Source organism: Asterias amurensis, chromosome 8, assembly GCF_032118995.1.
Source record: "Asterias amurensis chromosome 8, ASM3211899v1".
NCBI classification, from domain to species: Eukaryota; Metazoa; Echinodermata; class Asteroidea; order Forcipulatida; family Asteriidae; genus Asterias; species Asterias amurensis.
This window is the reverse complement of record NC_092655.1, coordinates 17,156,615-17,176,588: the sequence shown is the minus strand read 5'-3', so window position 1 is coordinate 17,176,588 and position 19,974 is coordinate 17,156,615. Positions and strand designations below refer to the sequence as shown.

Below are 19,974 nucleotides of genomic sequence, written 5' to 3'. Positions count from 1 at the left end.
TCGATCTCTCTCTCTTTTAACTCAGACCATACAATTTCTTTCTCTTTTTCCTTACCCCTAGACTGCTTTGTTGCATCGACAGGAATGTTAGTTCCTCTATTTCAATCTGCCAGTCTTTCCGATAAATATACTTTCTGTACTTAATACTGAAAACAAAAGAAACATCCAATATTAAGCAAGTGCGTTGATTTGTTCATTATCTCCCATAAATGGATGCAATGTTCATCTAATAACAAATCAATTCAAAGCACTAGGCGCCTTTACAGAATGGACACAGTTTCATAGGATAGTAGGCTGTAATAATACAAAGTATATAGCCCCAACGTGAATTTATTTAGTGTTTTTGTAAGCCATATATAGACCCCTCAACCCACCTTACGTTATAACCCTTATCCCAACTCATTAGGGGTATGCAGCACCGGTAGCTCAATGTGTGCACAGGTTGCTAATCCTCCTCGCTAACCAGGGCCCAATTTCATGAAGCTGCTTAGCACAAAAATTTGCTTAGCATGTAATTTCTCCCTTTATAAAAACAGGATTAGCAACCAAATTTTCATTTGTTGCATATTGCTTGTTACTGGTATTCAGCTGTAGTTTGCTTATCCTGAAATTCACGTGGAAATTTGGTTGGTAATCCCGTTTTTATCGAGGCAAAAATTTCATGCTAAGCAAATTTTTGTGCTTAGCAGCTCTATGAAATTGGGCCCTATTCTACCCTCGCTTGTATACCCATTTTAATACCCATGGGTGATAAGAAGCAATAGGGCAATTCCATGGTCAGTCGCATTACACTTTTCTGTGTCATTTCTTGATCTTGGTGCTATAGTAGTTCTGTTTGAGATATTCTTCCCACTAAGGACTTGACACCCAAGGCTTTGAGGTGATGATATTAGAAATGTTGTGGGCTTTGTGCTCTGGATGTTATAACGTTGTAAAAAGCGGTCAGTCGCATTACAACAAAAAGGACATGGACAAAATTCACTAGTCACAATTCAAAAGTTTCCTCTAACTAAAAAAACTTTGGAAAGTTTTACTTCATGCAACACCCAGCTTTTATACATGAGTATCGATACTTATATAAATGGTCAGCAACTTGGACTTTTAGGTATACATGGCAAAACCATGGTCAGTCGCATTAAGTTGCATTACAGTTTTCCAGTCAAGTTAGCTAAGCCTACATGGAGCCCAAGCTGAGTTCTTATTTGCCAAAATTGGGTTCAATCCTTGTCAACAACTAAAAATAAACTGATTTCATAATATGTTAGCTATAACTTCTAAGTGGAAAGAAAGTTGTGACAACATTTTTTGTTGGCGTCATGTCCATGTTTGGTTTGCTTGGAATTGCCCAATAGTCAAGTGTCTTACTCGGGGGACATTTGTCACGACCGTGACTCGAACCCACACTCTGACATGCGACCAGAACTTGAGTTTTATGCACTAAATATAGACCGACGATTTAATTAATTTAGCCTCATTCTTGTACTATTTAAATTTTGAATTGTAATTGTCTTAAAACAAAGTACATGAATGTGACATATAACATAACTTTTTCATAAAACGTAACAATCAATTTCATAGATTTTGCTACATTCAGTTCATCCCAAGCGTGTTTAGCATAAGACTCGACCAGTCCTTGAAGTATTGAAGTATGTTCAAACACAAACTGTGTCTAACCATGAAGGTGGGAATCCCTTGTAACTACATCAGCACCCCCCCCCCCCCTCCCTCGCATCTACTCAACTGACCGATGTCTAGCCTTGTCCAAGGCTCTTTACACAAGCACCTGTAGTATAGTATCCAGAGCGGCCCGGTGCTTGCGTAAAGAGCCTTGGACAAGGCTAGCCGATGTCTTGTTTGTTCCGAGTCTCTCAGCAAACACAAGTCGGCAATTTATCAAACAGTTAGATTTATAACTGTCAAGAACACGTCAGCTAACAATACAAATATAGGCCTTTGGTCCGATCGCTTTCTGTGAAACATAAAATAGCATTGATAATCACGTGGTTGGAGCATGAAGGTCCATCATGTGCCAGCCAAGATTTTGTAAAAGGGTGTACAAATTTGATAGAAACTGAAATTTTTTGTTTCAAAATTGTTCACAATTCATTTACATTGAATGACAGATAAGACAGGGTGTCCAAATTAATATAAGGGTGACCAAATGACACACAGACAACCCTCTGGTTAACATTATGTTATAAAACTTTAGCTCGTTGAGTCAACAAAAGTAAAAGGACAATGTTCCAACGTATTCAGAGAAGAATTCTCGTTGAGTCAACAAAAGTAAAAGGACAATGTTCCAACGTATTCAGAGAAGAATTCTCCCCCAAAACACAAATTCGGAACTCCCGGATTTCCAAAAATAGCGGATTTCCACAAACAGGATACAAATAGGATAGGAATTCCGGGTTTACTGAAAACCAACTCCCTGTCAGGATCCAATCCGAGGCATGCTTAGAATCGGATCGGTGGAGATACCAAATATAATATTTGGGGGTTTTCAGCTTTTATGTTTGAAAGAAAGTAAATCACTGATATAATTTGTTGTCTTTGTTGTCTCTGCATGTGTTCGATCTCATTTGAGGCTATGGTATGGTGGCCCTGAAGGGACATCGCATATCGCAAACGTGTGCGCATCAGGGCCACCATACTATGGTCAAAGTGGCAAGTGGGCAAGGGTTCAACACAACTTACCTTATGTAAGGAATGATCATTATCACCACTAACGTTAAAACCGACCCGACGACTATTGCTGTAACGATACCGCTATCTGTGAGAAGTCAACATGAAATAGTTACATGGTTACATTGTATTTCCTTCCTCCATGGTTACATCTTCATCGGCTCATGATACGATGGGTTTAAAGGGGCCGCAGCCGTAACGATATAAAAGTACTCTTCTGTTTGTCGCATCTGTGTTTATTTTTGTTATTGAGATGTTTCCGAAGAGCTTAAAAAAAAAATTGTATGACCTTTTAAATCGAGAATCTTGCTCTCAATTTATCACTCAGTATGTTAAGTTCGAGGTTTTAAAGTTGGTATGGGAAAAACAGTTAAACGTATTTAGAAGGTGATATAATTGTTAAGGAATTATCGCCTTCAAATCAAATTGCATCAAACCCAACGACACCGATGAGTAACATCCAATAAAAAGGGAATTCACAGAACATGATCACCTATTACTGTATTTACTATAGAATTATTTACTGACACAAGTCATGAGGCTAAGCCAAAGGGCAATAAACTTGTTGAATGTTTTCAACAGGTGCGGGCCATAATCTAGATTGGGAGAATTTGGCTCATGTTATTATCTGAATAAACCTTGTTGCTTAGTAATGGTGATGATATAGTCCGACGAGAGTCGAATTGATGATGATGATGATTATGATGATGATAATGACGTATATCCAACTCGTTGACAAAATAAATAGCTTTGCGAAGAAGATATAAATTTAGATAGGTTTGTGGTAACACCATGTGTGTATCTTCTTGCCAGAATGTTCTTTTGGGACCTTGTCTCGCCGTGCGATGCCTCAAGTCCCATAAATTGTGAAAAATATTTATGTACGGAGATAACATGGTGCCGAACTATTTCCATAGCGGTGTTGGTGTTGGTGTTTGTGCTGCTGCAGTGGTGGTGCTGATGTTGTCCCTGTAGCCTTTGTTGTTGTTGTTGTTGTCATTGTTTTTTGTAAATGTCATTGTTTTGACTGTTGCTGCTGTTATCATTGTTGTTGTTATTTTTGCTGATGCTGGTATTGTAGTTGTTATGTCGTTTTTGCCATTCATATTGCTGTTGTCGTTGTTGTCATTGCTGATGTTGTCTTTGTTGTCTCTGTTTATCTTGCTGTTGTTGTTGTTGTTGTTTGTTGTTTTTAGATGCGAGTACTTACGTGTGTCTTGTGTTGTTGTGTGCATTCACCAAATAATGAAACACGTATATTATTAAGATCAACATGTATATATATTATTTGTTCATACCAAGGCATTTTTCTCCATTGTAGCCGCATTTGGGTTCTCTTGGTATCAGTGCACCAGGCCATGATATCTCCTCTCCGGCTATTGGCTCATAGTCCAGCTGTAGCCCACTGATGTAACCAACGGCTTCAAAACTAGTCCCTTCCTATTCCAAATGACAACAAATTTCAGATAATATTCAAAACTGGAAGACAGTGTTTGTACAGTTTTTCTCTATCGGACAAAAACTCCAATACAACACAAAACCTGTATACGTTCTTCATAAAACATTCGTCTTCATAAAGCTAAAGAACTAAATATTATGAGTAATTATTAGTAGTGTCCACCTTTAAAAAAACTTATTAGTCTATACAGCGAAGACTGCATAACGACGCACTGACAAGCAAAATCCGCGCGTTTCGGCTCTTTTGATGCCATAAGTATAGTGTTTGAAACATCCATGCACATTACACACACAACATGAATAAAATAAGTGGGTAAAAAATGTTGTGTAAAATATTACACGATTACATAATGCTTATGTTATATATTGTGGCTACTTTAAGGCAAAATGTTGTCAAGTTTCAAATCAATCAACATTTATCTCATAGTGGGAGAAAATATAACAAACTTATTAAGTACACTTATTTAAGTCTAAAGGCAGTCAAGAACAGGTCAAGAATATAATTTATGACAATGAAAATGTCACATCTTATAACAATGAAAATGTGTAAGATAACATACTTGTATAGTAAGGACCTCACCATTAGCATGTGCTTTAGTTGCAAACTAATTACGGGCCTGGCTCTAACTCTCAACAACTTACCTTCAAATCAAGAAGTGAAAAGTTGGCTACTCTGTCGCCGGAACTATCAAGCGTGACGTAGCCAGTCATACCTAAAGGAGACAGACAATAACAAGAAGTCTTATAGTATAATTAAAGAGAAACAAACATATTTGTGGTTCTCGTTATAAACTTTTAAAGGTTTCAATCTGAAATGTCAGTGATTGTGAAGTTTTTATATCCTGCAAAAATTGGAATGTTAAAATTGGCAATATGGGTGTTGTTATACGAACATAGGTTTTATGAAGTTGTATTTTTTTTTTTTTTTTTTTAAATTAATACAAGACACGTGTTGTATGTACAGACACGTGTTTTGTTTGGTTGTATAAGTGATAACTACAGTTCTCTTTGGATTATGAAATCTCGATCGTTTTGCCCATAACAGTTATGATGTAAATATTGTTTTTATGAAATTATACCGAAGAGGGATTCAAAATTAATCTTAGTGTGTTATAATAGCACAGGTATAATTGTTGTGGTATAAATTAATGTTATTTTACAGGCACTGGACACTCAAAATAGTTATTAGCAAAAAAAAAACGTTCTTGGTAACAATCAATGGAGAGTTGTTGATAGTATAACAAATTGTGAGAAACCGTTTCTAGAAACGGCTCACTCTGAAGTAACGTAGTTTTCGAGAAGGAAGTAATTTCCACGAATTTGATTTCGAGACCTCGGAATTAGATGCTGAGGTCCCGAATTCAAGCGTCTGAAAGCACACAACTTCGTGTGAAAAGTTTTGTTTTCTTTCTTTAATTGTTATCTTGCAACTTCGATGACCAATTGACTCAAAATTTTCACAGATTTGTTATTTTATGCAAAATGTCGGGATACACTAAGTGAGAATACCGGTCTTTGTCAATTATTAAAAGGTATCCAGTGCCTTTAAGCCAAAAGCGAACAAACTCAAAATCAAAAACGCTAAAATCTAGTTCTTTTACGATTGTCGTTGTCACTCTAAATCGCAACCGCCGTATCTGATTATAGTTATTCATTCTTGGTTGATGGTGTGTTTCCTGAGGATGAGAAGTAATTTACCCCACCCCCAAAAAGCAACAATTATTTGCTTCCTTATATACTCAAAGATGCTAGATAGGGAATTCAAATGAATAATAATGCGCACGTGACTTACATTTCAAGGTTTCTGTAAATTACAGTAATTCATTTACATCGTAATGAGTTCCACTCACGCATGAATCACATTAAAGCTAGCATCAGTGTCTATCATGCTCTTTTTATTCTTCTTCTTCTTTTTCTCTCAAAAATGTTGACTTGACATTTCGGAATTCAATTAATCATCTTAGTTTAAAGGAACGTTAGAGAATTGGTAAGAAAAACTCGTCTTTATATGACCACAGATTTACATACAACTTTTACGGTCTAAGTGTTGATATTAGAAAACATTCCTTGAAATATTTCTGTTTGAAATATCATATTTTTACTTGATTAGAAATAAAATAATTTCCCGTTTGGAATTTATCGCTCAAAGTGCGTATTATTCTTTTTAAAATCGATGTCATACAAAAATATGTGTAATCGGTTTTTCACTATTTTCTCGTGATCCAGATGGCCAATCGATCTCTAACTTTTTTACAGGTTTGTCAGTTTATGTATTATGGTGGGTTACATAAAGTGCTTATTGCCACTGTTTTGTTAGCAAAAAAAAAAAAAAAAAAAAAAAGAAAAAAAACAATCATGTAATGTTCCTTTAACAGCTTGTGGGAAGCATGGTGAATTAAAACGCATTCAATAATTCACTAGTAAGGGTGATCTGATGCAAGCTTGGGTAGATCGGCGGCAATTTCCTTTTCCTACTGACTAAATAAAGATTAAGCTTTAAACAAAAATGTGTATCAAAAAATTGATTAACATTTACAACTTCTCGGGATCTCTATGCATGGAATAAGGTCTGGGAAACCTGAAGCTGTAAACAAGGCTGACTGTTGTGTATTTTATTTGTTGAAGAAAAACTCCCAAAGCAATCTATCTTCAATAAGTTTGTCAAACTACATGTAAAAATAATGCTTATAAATGTTTTAATTGAAGATTTTGTTCTTAAATTCAAATAATATCTGTCACTAAAGTGCGTTCACTGAAACCGTCCACAAATTAAATGCTCATAAAATGGCCGCAGCATTACATTGAGATGTACCAACAACGAAAACGGGATAATTTTACAGTAAAAAATGCTTGACTTGACACTAATGCAGACCGTGTAAGTTCATAAAGTATAAAAGGAAAACAAAACAATTTCGAGGCCTATTTGTGTAAATAATCATATTCTGCTATTAATTGTCTTCCCAACCATATTCATTGTATAACAAACGCTTTCAAACGCTCTTTATAGCCCAAAGGTGCTCAAATCCAAGGTATTTATGTCCCTTATGACGTCTTTCCAATCATTGCATAACAAACGCTTTATATAGCCCAAAGTGCCCAATCCAAGACAACATATACCCCTTTTATGGTATGACATTCGCTGGAGTTGAGTACCCACTAGCTTTCAAACGCTTTATTGAGCCCAAAGCGCCCAATCCAATGACTTTCGCAGGTTTTTGAAAACCAAGTAGCTTTATAAAACGCTTAATATAGCATAAAGCGCCCAATCCAAGGCAACGTGCCTGTTAACGTTATGGCATTCGTGTAGGAGTTGAGAATCCAATAGCTTTGTGTATATTATTATAGACAACTTTTCAAAAAAATCTTTCCAATCAATTAATATTCATTGAATAACAAACTCCTTCAAATGTTTTGTGTATGGCCCAAAGTGGCAAAATCCCAAACAAGCGTGCCCCTTTATAACATCTTTCCAGCCATATTCATTGCAAATCAAACGCTTTATAAAGTGCCAAAAATCCAAGGTAACAAGTCCCTTTAATGTCATGACATTCGCATGACTTGAGAACCTAGCTTGTGATTTATCGAATACTCTTCTGCTGGAAAATTACATCACATTCCCCCATTGCATCAATCATCTCTGATGAGAAATACTACCCTGGTGTCTCGAACCCGGAATCCTAGTCATTTAAACGGACTTGAACTTGGACCAACCACGCACTTACAAATAGCTTGAGATAGTTGTTAGTATTATCAGGACAGAGAAAGATATTAATTGATCTTTGGATAATTACAAACTTCGTTTGGAAGTTGACAAACTTTGTTTGAGACGAAATTAAAGACACTGGGCAGCTTTGGTAATTTTCAAACACAGTCTTCTCACTTGGTGTAGCCTATCTTAACATTATGCACAGAATAACAAACCTGTACAATTTTGAACTCAATTGGTCGTTTAAGTTGCGAAAATAATAATGGAAGAAAAAATAACCTTGTCACACGAAGTTGTGTGCTTTCAGATACTTGATTTCGAGACTTCAAAATCATATTCTGAGGTCTCGAAATCAAATTCAAATATTTTACTGGAAAATTACTTCTTTCTGGAAAACTACGTTACTTCAGAGGGAGCCGTTTCTCACAATGTTTTATAACATTAACAGCTTTCCGTTGATCGTTAACAAGTAAGTTATTGCTAACAGTGATTACCAGTAGTGTCCAGTGCCTTTACAAAAATAACTAATGATTCCTCCATACCAACGAATAAATTTCAATATTTCCCTTTTTCGTTTACTGCTTTGTACTTTCCCGTGATATTTCCCCCATTCCCCAACTCCTGCTAAACATTCGCTGCGAGGGCAGCCCTGTGACGTCCAAATTCGCTTTGCATTTTGCAGGAAGTATTAACCGGGCTTTACTGTTAATACATAGATCTAAAATAAAGTTACACCAAGTGAAGTTCAAACATCCTTCAGTATAAACAAAGAAGTTGTCCTTCCCTGCTATAAAAACACATCACAATAATGTATTCGGCATATGAGAGGTGTTTTACACTCCTCAATTCTTTAAAATTATTCATTTAAAAGTCCCCTCGGATTTTCGTAATTACTCTAAAGTTGCTTCAACATCTCTCTATGCCATGAGTCTTGTTTGTATTGAAAACATCATAAATAGTTAAGTTGTGTCATTACTCAAAAATACTATTCGACATTCAGATAATCTTCATTGCAAATATCCCTCGGTGTTTATGATGTGGACTCTGGTAGATCAACCGTTACTTTAAGGCACTGGGGTGGATTTCACAAAGGTAGTCCTAACTTAGGACTAGTCCTAACTTAGGACTAGTCCTAACTTAGGACTAGTTCTAACTTAGGACTAGTCCTAGGCAATGCTAAGAGATAGGACTAGTCCTAAGTTAGGGCCAGTAACTCATCCTTACGAAGGACTGGTTCTAAGTTAGGACTACCTTTGTGAAATCCACCCCAGGTCACCTTTAATGTTCAAAGACCAATATTCTCACTCGGTGTATCCCAACATTACATTTTGCATAAAACAATAAACCTGTGAAAATTTGGATTCAATTGGTCATCGAATGTGCAAAAGAATAATGGAAAAAAAACGTGTTGCTTTAAATACTGTGTGTGCTTTTATATGCATAAATTAAAGGCTTCAGAGCTGAAGTATTTTATTATTTGAGTGAGAAGTTACATCTTTCTCAACAAATACAGTACTTCAGAGAGAGCCGTTTCACACAATGTACTATCAACAGCTCGCTATTACTCGTTACCAAAAGTTAGCTTTTATGCTAAAAGCTATTTTGAGTTTACCAATGGTATTCAGTGACTTCAAGGGTAAAGTATATGTTTAGTTTATGGAACCATTCGATTGTTTTAATTCTATAAATGTAAGATGTGTAAAATTAAATTTACATGTGAACATTTCATTTCGAAAGATAGTCACTTTTTTTATAGATACTACCGAAATCAGGAAGAACTCCTCATATCCAAGTTATTGGCCATAACAAATTTTTTATGACCACATTATTTCGAAGTGAAATGTTTCTCAAAATGGTTCATATAGGTTTTCTCGGTCAATTTCGGAAAATGAGCAGCCAATTTAACCACCAGCTTATTCTATTTGGCACGAAATTGAATGCTACTGAAAAGGGTCATTCGATTTCGTTTTAAGACTAGTCAAATGTACTTTTACGTTATTCGATTTAACAAAATAATCATTCAATTTAACAATTCATCAAAGCAGCATTCAAATTCACAGACGCTTCTTGAGGCGTGTGTGTCACGAAAAAGAATGACTATACGCTAAATTGAACAGAGTGCTAAAGGAATTTGACTCGACTCGAAATTACGAAATTACACGGCCGAATTATGAATTTGAAACGCAGTAACAACTAGAGAGGCAAAACAGTTTTAATTCGAACGCATGAAAATGAAATTGACTGCTCATTTGCCGAATTTGACCGAGAAAACCTATACTATCGAAAGCTGCTGTATAGGCTTTTTCCAGCCAAAAGTTTGTATTGCCATTAATTTTAAGAGTGGTTACCAAACGCGTCTTCCCTTTAATTTAAGTTGATAAACTGTATTTTCATGTTACTGTTTAAAGCTGCACTTAAGAAAACATCTGGCAAATAATTATGCTCTCTTGGCCGAGTCAACCACTAGACGAACTCAAGACATATTGTAGAAGACATGAATAATTATTGCCTTGGTGAATAAAGACAGTTGGGCAAACATACTCGGCAGGATGCGAGATATTAACAATGGGTCGAGGGCTTAGATTGGTCAGGACGAAACGGGAAATGAGATAAGAAAGCGATAGAGGGGTTGAATTCGTACTGCGATTAGAGTAAAGGTTACCACTTAGACTCTAGACTTGTGTACAAATCGTTAGTCTGGCACAGTTATATGCAGTATCGTCAGATAGTTACGGGAGACGTTATACTAACACCGCGACAGATATTTAACGACTTGTCCACAAGTCTACTTATATACTCTAATGTCACAAGACATTAATTCGTGTTACCCTTTTTGGATATATCGGAAATAACTCCCAGCGATTTAAAAGGGAAGGCTACGTTTGGTATCACACTAATGACAAAAAATAAAAACAAAGTTATGTTATAGAAGCCTAGATCAGCTTTCGATATTATAAAGCATTTTGAGAAACATTCAATTCGAAGAAATGTGGTTAGGTATAAAGGTATCATTTTGTATGCTGTCAAACTATTCTTGCTCCGTGGCGAAACCGTTCCGGAGTTTCGGCGGTATGTCAAAAATACGACCTTTTGAAATGAATTGTTCACAGGTTAATTATATTGTTCATTTCAAGACAATTGAAATGTTCCCAAAACCAAATATTACTTCATCTTCATAGACTTATTTTACATGAACTTGGTTTTCTCCCCCGCATCAACTAATAAGAGGACATTTTAATTTCGACTATTAAAGGCAGTGGACACTATTGGTAATTACTCAAAATAATTGTTAGCATAAAAAATTACTTGGTAACAAGCAATGAGGAGCTGTTGATAGTGTAACACATTGTGAGAAACGGCTCCCTCTGAAGTAACGTAGTTTTCGAGAAATAAGTAATTTTCCACGAATTTGATTTGAGACCTCACCGAAACCAAGCATCTGAAAACTCACACAACTTCGTGTGGCAAGGGTGTTTTTTCTGCCATTATTGTCTCGCAACTTCGACGACCAATTAAGCTCAGATTTTCACAGGTTTGTTTAGTTGTGCATATGTTGAGATACACCAAGTGAGAAAACTGGTCTTTGACAAATACCAGTAGTGTTGGGTGTCTTAAAACAGTTTCCCAATCAGTTGAAAATAACATTTCTATATAAAATACACCTAATTAGATATTTGAAACGTACCTTCGAATGTTATATTTCCTCTTGTGTAGTTGGGAGCTATGTTTCCATCATGGGTGTCCAGTTGATATATAGCGGCATGGGCACAGATTAGTACAGCATCGTAAAGAAATGCCGACATGATGCTGACCTACAAGGCGTGTGTATTAAAAGCGGGAAAACAAGTTATGAAATTGCAGGGAAAAATTCCAAATTATCAAACAAATTTATCAGTTATTTTAATGCATAAAAAGTATGAAGTCGTGACATCTAAATCAGAATTCCTTACTTTATGAATGTCAAACAGTTATCTTTTGATTGCTTTGAACTATGCGCAATTCGTGAAGAAATCATAATAAATTGTGTCGTTTCGAAATCACGGCTTTGCGTTTGAGAGCTCCGTCTGCATGTTTAAAGCCCCGCACCGAAAGCACACGTTTTTAAAACTAAGAATCATGACGGGGTTTCGAAAAGGGCCCGTGTTACTGTAAGCAAACTGAGTTGGTGTTTTTGTATGAGGGAAAGGGGCCATTTAATGGTGGCACACAATCACTTAGTCATGTCTCCAAAATGCAATGACATGTGGAAGTCAAATTCATTGATATCCTAGAATGGACCATTCCACATACTTAAGAGGGGGGGGGTGTCAGGTCCCAGATAATTTTTGCGGGTGACGTGGTAGTAAATAAGAACTAAGATACTTAGAGAAACATGTTTGAGAAATACTTCAGGCCTAAAGCTTTTCTCAGTATCTGAAGGCATCTGAAGGCATCTGAAAACATACTGTGTGTATTAATTTTTTTTTTATTGTTATTATGTGAAAACCGAGGAAATGATTTTCATGCTGGCATGGCGAATAACTATTAAGTTTCATTGAATTCAATTTAAATGTATCAATAAGAAAATAGTCTGGCCCCGTTCCTTGAAGAACAATTAAGCTGTTTCCAAATTTGTGGCTGTTGCGAATGGTGTTACTTGTGGCTGAGGCTGTTGCAAAGGGGAAGTCTGTGCAACAACGTTGGTTGACTTGGTACCAGGCTATAGCCCTGGCCACTATACTCGTACACGTCATTAATTTTCTTTACATAAAATTTCGGTAATCATTTGTGTTTGTGAATGCATAAGGGCCTTGTCATAGCCTACAAGGACTTTTTGATAAAAAGGAATTATCCAAATACTATTCCATAGAACATTACGTGGAAATTTACAATTTGATTGTATGTTGTTGGGTTTTTTATTGGCCCTAAACTGGTTGCATATATAAATTGTCATGTGCGTTCAACAGAGACCTGATGCATCACCATTAATACTGTAAGAGATTGGTTCCGCTTTCTTATAAAAGTACCATTGACAACCCGTATTTCACATAGGATAAAACATGTGTATTAACTTTTTTTATGAAACGATTATTCTTTATAAAGTTCACATAATAGAAAAACAGTCTTTTTCCGCGAAATATTTCCCCATGAAATGAATTCATATTCGATAAACTAATCTGTCTGAAAAACAGCTAATTTCGGCGGTTACAACCAAAATTAAGTAAATTGTGTTCACATGCTGAAAATTGTACACGTACTTGGTTTTGTTAGGCAATTTGTTCCTGACTCAAACAACAGATTAGGCTCAAATTTTCTCATGTTTGTTATTTAATTTGATGGTTGGTCACACAAAACATGAATATAACTCCAACCAAATTTTCCTAATTGACACATGAACGAGCTCTGAGGCAGGGCTCCAACCCTACCCGGCAGCTCTCGTGTTTGACTTGATTTAATTAAAAGCCGTTGATGTCTTTAAAGGGTATTTTTCTTTCATTATTATCTCGCAAGTTCGATGACCGATTGAGCTCAAATTTTCACAGGTTTGTTATTTTATGCATTTGTTGAGATACACCAAGTCAGAAGACTGGTCTTTGACAATTACCAATAGTGTCCACTGCCTTTACAAAAAAAAAGAAATCGTCATGCGACCACATTGGGTGAAGCCATACGGACAATTGTTTGCCTCTGACATCTAAAATTGACGCAAAAAAACCTTCAAGGATTCTCTCCAAATGCTTCACAGTAAATTATTCAACGATCTCCAGGGTGGGACACATATGGCTTCACGGCTTATTAAATATTGATAAGAAAAGAGAGATGTTTAATGATTAACGATCAGCCAAGATTTTATGTGATATTTTAAATGATTTATAAATCGTACCCGGTTGCTTCGCTTTAATTACACTCGGGTCAGAAATGACAGGGGCCAATTTTATAGAGCTGCTAACGCACAACATTTGCTTAAGCACGAAAATAAATTATTTGCTTGTTTGTTTGTTTGTTTGTTTGTTTGGATGTTCGATTTGGGTGTTCGTTTGGGTGTTTGTTTGTTGTGGTTTTTTGGTTGGTCCCAGTTGGGTTTGTTAGTTAAGTGTGCTTGTTAAATGTATTGTCTTTGTTTTATCTAATTTTAGTTTTCATAACGTCTCTTTTGACTTTCGCTTTTAAATTTGTAATGTTTCTTGTGTATAAATATTCTCCTGTGCTTTAAAATAAAAATTATATAAAAATGTAAATCTGTATTTTAATTCAGTCTCTGGACTGCGACAAACAGATGTTTTTTACAATAAACCTAGTAACAATAATAATAATAATAATTGGTTATTTTAAATTTTTATTATGCTTCGCTGTAAAAGACAATCGGCCAGAAATGGCAAGGGTCAATTTTATAGAGCTGCTTAAGCACAAACTTTGCATTATACACTTTCGGTACAGAAAAAAAAAAGTTCATTTTCAAATGATTTACAGGGTTAACAGAAGGTAATGGTGAAAGACTTCTCTTGAAATATTAGTCCATGACATGCTTTACTTTTTGAGAAAACAGTAAGAATATAAATTCTCGATAGCGAGAGTTACGGATTTATTTTAAACACATGTCATGACACGGCAAAACGTGCGGAAACAAGAGTGGGTTTTCCCGTTATTTTCTCCCGACTCCGATGACCGATTTAGCCTAAATTTTCACAGGTTTGTTATTTTATATATAAGTTGTGATACACGAAGTGTGGGACTTGGACAACACTGTTTACCGAAAGTGTATAATGGCTTTAAGCACGAAAAAAATAATTGCTTATTTTATACATGTTACTGGCCAAAATTGCATGCCATATTATACGACTGGTATTTAGCTGCTGTTTATTTGGCATATCAATTGGTGGTCTTTGACAATTACCATGTTGGGCCACATGCTCTAACGAAAAAACTAACCCCAAATTTTAAGACCATACCTTTGTGTAGTTCGGCATCTTATACTCAAAAGGAGGTTCAGCTAGTGCATCTGGGATACGTTCAAAAAGTTTCTCGATTCTTCCGTCATCGGGTAATCTAAAATAATTAAAAAAATCATTACAAACGAAAAGTCTCTTTACAAAAACCTACCCATTGTGAAAATAAAATGCACCAAAAAACATGCTGCAAAATGACCTGGGATCGATTTCAGAGCGGGGTGCTTGCGTAAAGAGCCTTTTGGACAAGGCTACAAAATGAGTGATTGAATGAGACTCCATGCATTGAATGAAAGTTAGTTTGATATTGGATATTGGACATTCACCGTAATGTCTACAGTAATGTCCAATAGACAATATCGATGTACACTCACTGTACCAGCTACGGGAATGTCCATTATCGATGTACAAGGTAGACATTCACTGGTACAAACCTACGGGAATGTCTATCATCCAACATCGATGTACAAACACTCATTGTACAAACCTACGGGAATGTCCAATATCCAATATCGAAAAAGCAACATTATTTTCTTCTTCTTTTTATAACAGACGAATTGTGGTACTTTTTGGAAGCTTTCTAACACCGACTTTCAGGTAGGCTTTTTTAACACATTTGCTTACGTTTTAACTGAATACAAACAAGGTGAATCCTAAACTTGGATACAATCCGTGACTGGTAGCATGCTTATTGTTGCTTAGCAGAAAGGTGCTAAGCATAATTCTCTGCTTAAGCCCTGATAGATATGGAGAGTGTCAATAAAATGCAGATGATGTTTTTGATTACCTGTAAGTAACAATGAGCATGGATTCGTAAGCCCTCCGCAATGCGTCTTCCCCGGGCTCGATCGTGGCGGTGAAATTCTTGGGAACGATGACGGGCGTCCAGGGCGTTTCGTACCCGGGGTCCGGAAATAGCTCGAGACGCAAGAAGACTTGGTCCCCGTTCACCATTCCAAGGTAATCTGCAGCTAGCATGAAAATCTGTTCGTCACTTTCCAGGGTGGTTATTCCTCCGATGACGAGCCATATCACTGTGAAAAAAGGAGATTTTAAACAAGTTTTGACAATGAGATAAAAGCAAGTTCTATAGATTTAGGTTTTGGGGGCAAATTTCAGCTGTAAAACATATTCAATTTCACACGCATTCATAAAGCCATTGGACACTTTCGGAACAGAAAAAAAAATAAGTTCACGGAGTTACAAATAACGTACAGGGTTTACATAAGGTAATGGTGAAAGACTTCTCTTGAAATATTATTCTATGAAATGCTTTACTTTTTGAGAAAACATTAAAACAATTATCAATTCTCGATATCGAGAATTACGGATTTATTTTAAACACATGTTATGACATGGCGAAACGTGCGGAAACAAGGGGGTGGGTTTTCCCATTATTTTCTCCCGACTTCGGTGACCGATTTGAGCCTAAATTTTCACAGGTTTGTTGTTTTATATAAATAAGTTGTGATACACGAAGTATGGGCCTTTGGACAATACTGTTTACCGAAAGTGTCCAATGGCTTTAACGCACTTGTCCATACGTATTAAATCACACTTTAATCACTCAATATTAGTCGCAATAACAACCTTTGACTGGAAGCCTACAGCGACAACTTAATAGTGTAAAGCATTTTGAGAAACGTTTTAATTTTGAAGTAGTGTGGTTAAGTAAAAAGATATTAGTTTTTATGCCCCGAAGTTTGAATCTGTGAACTCGGATTGTGTATTTCTATTAGTGATTATTCTTCCTAAGTGGATAAAAATCGCTCCGGATCTTGGGCTATGTCTAAATAAACGCGACCACCTTTTGACGTTGAATTTCCATTATGTATGACCTTCATTGGATAAGATTACAACAAGTGAACGACTCCAAAAACCAAAGGTAAACTTCACCTGCAAGACTTAATTAAAACCATTCTTCAGTTGGGTTTCTATACCTATTTGCAATTATTGGACAGACATATCGATTCCAATATACGTACTGGACTTCTTTTGGTAATTATACTCAAAATTATTGTTAGGATAAAACTGACTTGGTAACGAGCAATGGAAAGCTGTTGATAGTATAAAACATTGTGAGAAACGGATCCCTTTGAAGTAACGTAGTTTTTGAGAAAGAAGTAATTTCTCACTAAAATATTTTAATTGAATTCGAGACCTCAGCTGAGCGCAACTTGTGCTACAAGGGTGTTTTTCTTTTCTTCTTTCATTATTCTCTTGCAACTTCCACGACCGATTGAGCTCAGATTTTTACAGGTTTGTTATTTTGTGCATATGTTGAGATACACCAAGTGAGAAGACTGGTCTTTGACAATTACCATTAGTGTTCAGTAACTTTTAAAATATAATAAATAAAAACATGTCAATGGGGTTAAAATGAGGAGGGGGTTTACTTACAGCCTCGATTTATGTTAACTTGAATACAAAAACAGAAATATAAAAAAAAAATGGGAAAAATGAAGGAAAACAAATATATGTATGGCTGATACATAGACCCTTATCTGTTATTTACATGTTATCTTCTTCACGCGTAACGCAACGTGACCCTGTGCTTGGATGACTTCCTTGCCCTGTTTATGTGAAGCCTTAGTGTTTCTTTTTTTGTTTAAGGTTCCCTTTTTGAGTCGATTGAGAAGGCAAACAATTCCCCATTGAAAAGCACTACGACAGGGACAGTGGCAATTTTGAAGTACAGAAAAAAAATTTGCATCCCACCCCCTCCCACTTGTTTGCGTAAAGCACATGTATAATAATAAAATGCCACGTGAGGGCTACTTAATGAATTTTAGTATCAACATTTACCCCTTGTTGTTCTTCAGGTTGCGCTCAAATTTCTACAGATTCTTTGAACCGGTATATCTCATGACCGAGCTAGTGCGTTTAGATGCTGTTTTCCAATTGTGCAATGCCGGGTTTGGCTTTTGAAACTGAAATCCTCAGATGTAAGTGTCGTGGCCGAACGGTTAAGAGCACCGAATTCAAACTCTGGTGTTTCTGATCAGCAGAGTGTGGGTTTGAGTCCTAGTCGTGACACTTGTGTCCTTTGCTTCGTCCTTCGGATGGGACGTAAAGCCATTGGTCCCGTGTGTTGTGTACGCATTTAAAAGAACCCAGTCCAATCGAAAAGAGAATGGGTTTGCCACAGTGTTGTTGGTTTGATTGGCAGCATGTTGCACCACAGCACCTTGTAAACCAGTACATGGTGATATGTAAAAGGAGTAAATCTCATAATTCAACTTAAACCCTCATACCTTGCAGGAAAGGCCCCTTATTAATCGTCACTGAGTGACGGATATATAAGAAGCCACTATTATTGTTGTCAAAGAAGAGTCATATATTGTTATATCATTCGTAAAATTAACGGAAAAGCAAAACACATTTGGTACAGCAGCTTTTGATAGAAAACCCATTTTTTAATATAGATATTTCCACCTAATAGGAACAACCACCTTAGAAATGCTGCTTAGCTCACTTAATGTAGAACCAGCAGATATAACAACAGTTATATCCACAAATTGACTAGTCACTTCGAATTTATGAGGTCATGGAAAAAATATCACCTTTTATCCCCAAAATTGAATCTGAGAAGCGTTACTGCAGTTAGGCTTCTCGGATTGTGTATTTCTATTAGGGTTTATTCTTCCTGCGTGGATATTTTCGCTCCGGATTGTCGGCGATATCTCAAAAACGCGATCACCTTTTAAAATGAAATGTTCACATGGTTGTCTTATTGTGTTATTACACATCTACATTTATATAGGATCAAAACAATGATATAATCGAACATATCAAAAACTAAAGTCAAGTTGGGGAGGTAGTGCTCGGACTGATGATACCCAAGCCTACATCTGTATGGACTGTAAAGGGGGTAACTATGTTTCAGCCCCAGGAGTAGGTGGCAACGGCCCCTGAAAAAGATGTTTATTGTGACCTGCATACTCTCCTAATGTAAAAGAGTGAACATTTTCACTGTCTTGCCGGGGTGGTGTCATTTTCACTCTTTTGAGAGTGAAAGTCAATATGTGTCACTCTTGTGGGTGAAATTTGAAGGAACTCTAAATCGAGTTGAAAAGTATCCGTCTTTCACTCTAAAAAGAGGTGTCCGCAATATGGCTTTTTGCCAGAGTGGTATGGCGAACAAAACGAGTGTGTTTTGTTTTACTCTTTTACAAAAAGACCACAAAATACGTATACATTGTACAAATAATATTTTAAATAATTTGCCTTTACGGTACATTGCACACCATGCTTACCATGAGAAACTAGCCTCAAACTCTCTAAAATTGACACTGCGGCCTCAAAGCTCAGAGGTCTGTCATATCCTTCTATTTGTGCGATCTCAACCCCATAGTTGATCATGCTATGGACCATCTTTTCGTTCAGCACCTCCCACGTGCCGCTCTTCGCATACACCAACGATATCGAATCCCATTCGTAATGATTGATCAAACTCAGAGGTAGCTCCGAGATGCGCGAGAATGGCACATAAGTTCTTGCGAAGGATTGGTACTCGTCGTCGGGGGGATCGGCCGTGGTGTCCGGGCAGAACCAAGAGACGAACGGTTTATTCCAGTACGCGGTAAGGTCTCGGACGCTACGACAGGGCTCGGAGCACGGCAGTCCAATGAAGGCATCCGCGTCGTTGATCAGGTGCAAGTCCACGGCCGACCCGCTCGCCCGTCGCGTCTCGCACTTGCTGTCGCGGTACGTGAAAGTGACGTTGTGGTTGCCCAGAATACCGTCATCTTTGATGTGTTCCAAGGCCAGGGGGACGGCCCCGACTGTCCTTGACCCAAGAAGTGGGTAAATGTTCGACCCCGTGTCATCCCACGGGCCTAAAACTCCAATTTTGAAATCACCCGAATTCGCTCTGGTGGTCCACGTCAACATGAGTGTCAGCAAAAGGTGATACCGCCTGCATAATCCCAACATATAAAATGCCTTCATCTTGTCAGGTGCACAATGTGAAATGATGAGCAGGCAACATCACTTGTCTTTTACGTGCTAGCATGTTATGCGGGGGGGGGAATGTTGTTCTGTAACTCGAAAAAAAGTCCTGCAAGTATTTCCATCAACCGTCTCCGCTCATGTTGCATCTAAAAATGTACAATCACATGTCAGCAGACGAAAGAGAACGTAATCCTATCCCGTTTCACATCGTAAAATCTTGTTATCAACAAAGATAAGGCCACGGATCTC

The 19,974-nt window shown here is 37.0% G+C and overlaps 1 protein-coding gene across 1 annotated transcript in view; it reads right to left on the bottom strand.

Moving 5' to 3' along the window:
- The window catches only part of LOC139940578 (atrial natriuretic peptide receptor 1-like), a 33,377-nt gene extending 13,590 nt beyond the window's left edge, over positions 1-19,787 (bottom strand). The window contains exons 1-8 of the mRNA XM_071936899.1: positions 19,029-19,787; positions 15,560-15,806; positions 14,776-14,872; positions 11,532-11,658; positions 4,783-4,853; positions 3,981-4,122; positions 2,695-2,770; positions 56-146 (exon numbers count right to left, since the gene is read on the bottom strand). Of these exons, the coding sequence (XP_071793000.1) occupies positions 56-146; positions 2,695-2,770; positions 3,981-4,122; positions 4,783-4,853; positions 11,532-11,658; positions 14,776-14,872; positions 15,560-15,806; positions 19,029-19,722 (1,545 nt within the window). The 5' untranslated portion in view covers positions 19,723-19,787. The remainder of the gene's footprint in view (positions 1-55; positions 147-2,694; positions 2,771-3,980; positions 4,123-4,782; positions 4,854-11,531; positions 11,659-14,775; positions 14,873-15,559; positions 15,807-19,028) is intronic.
- Positions 19,788-19,974: the final 187 nt, after the last annotated feature.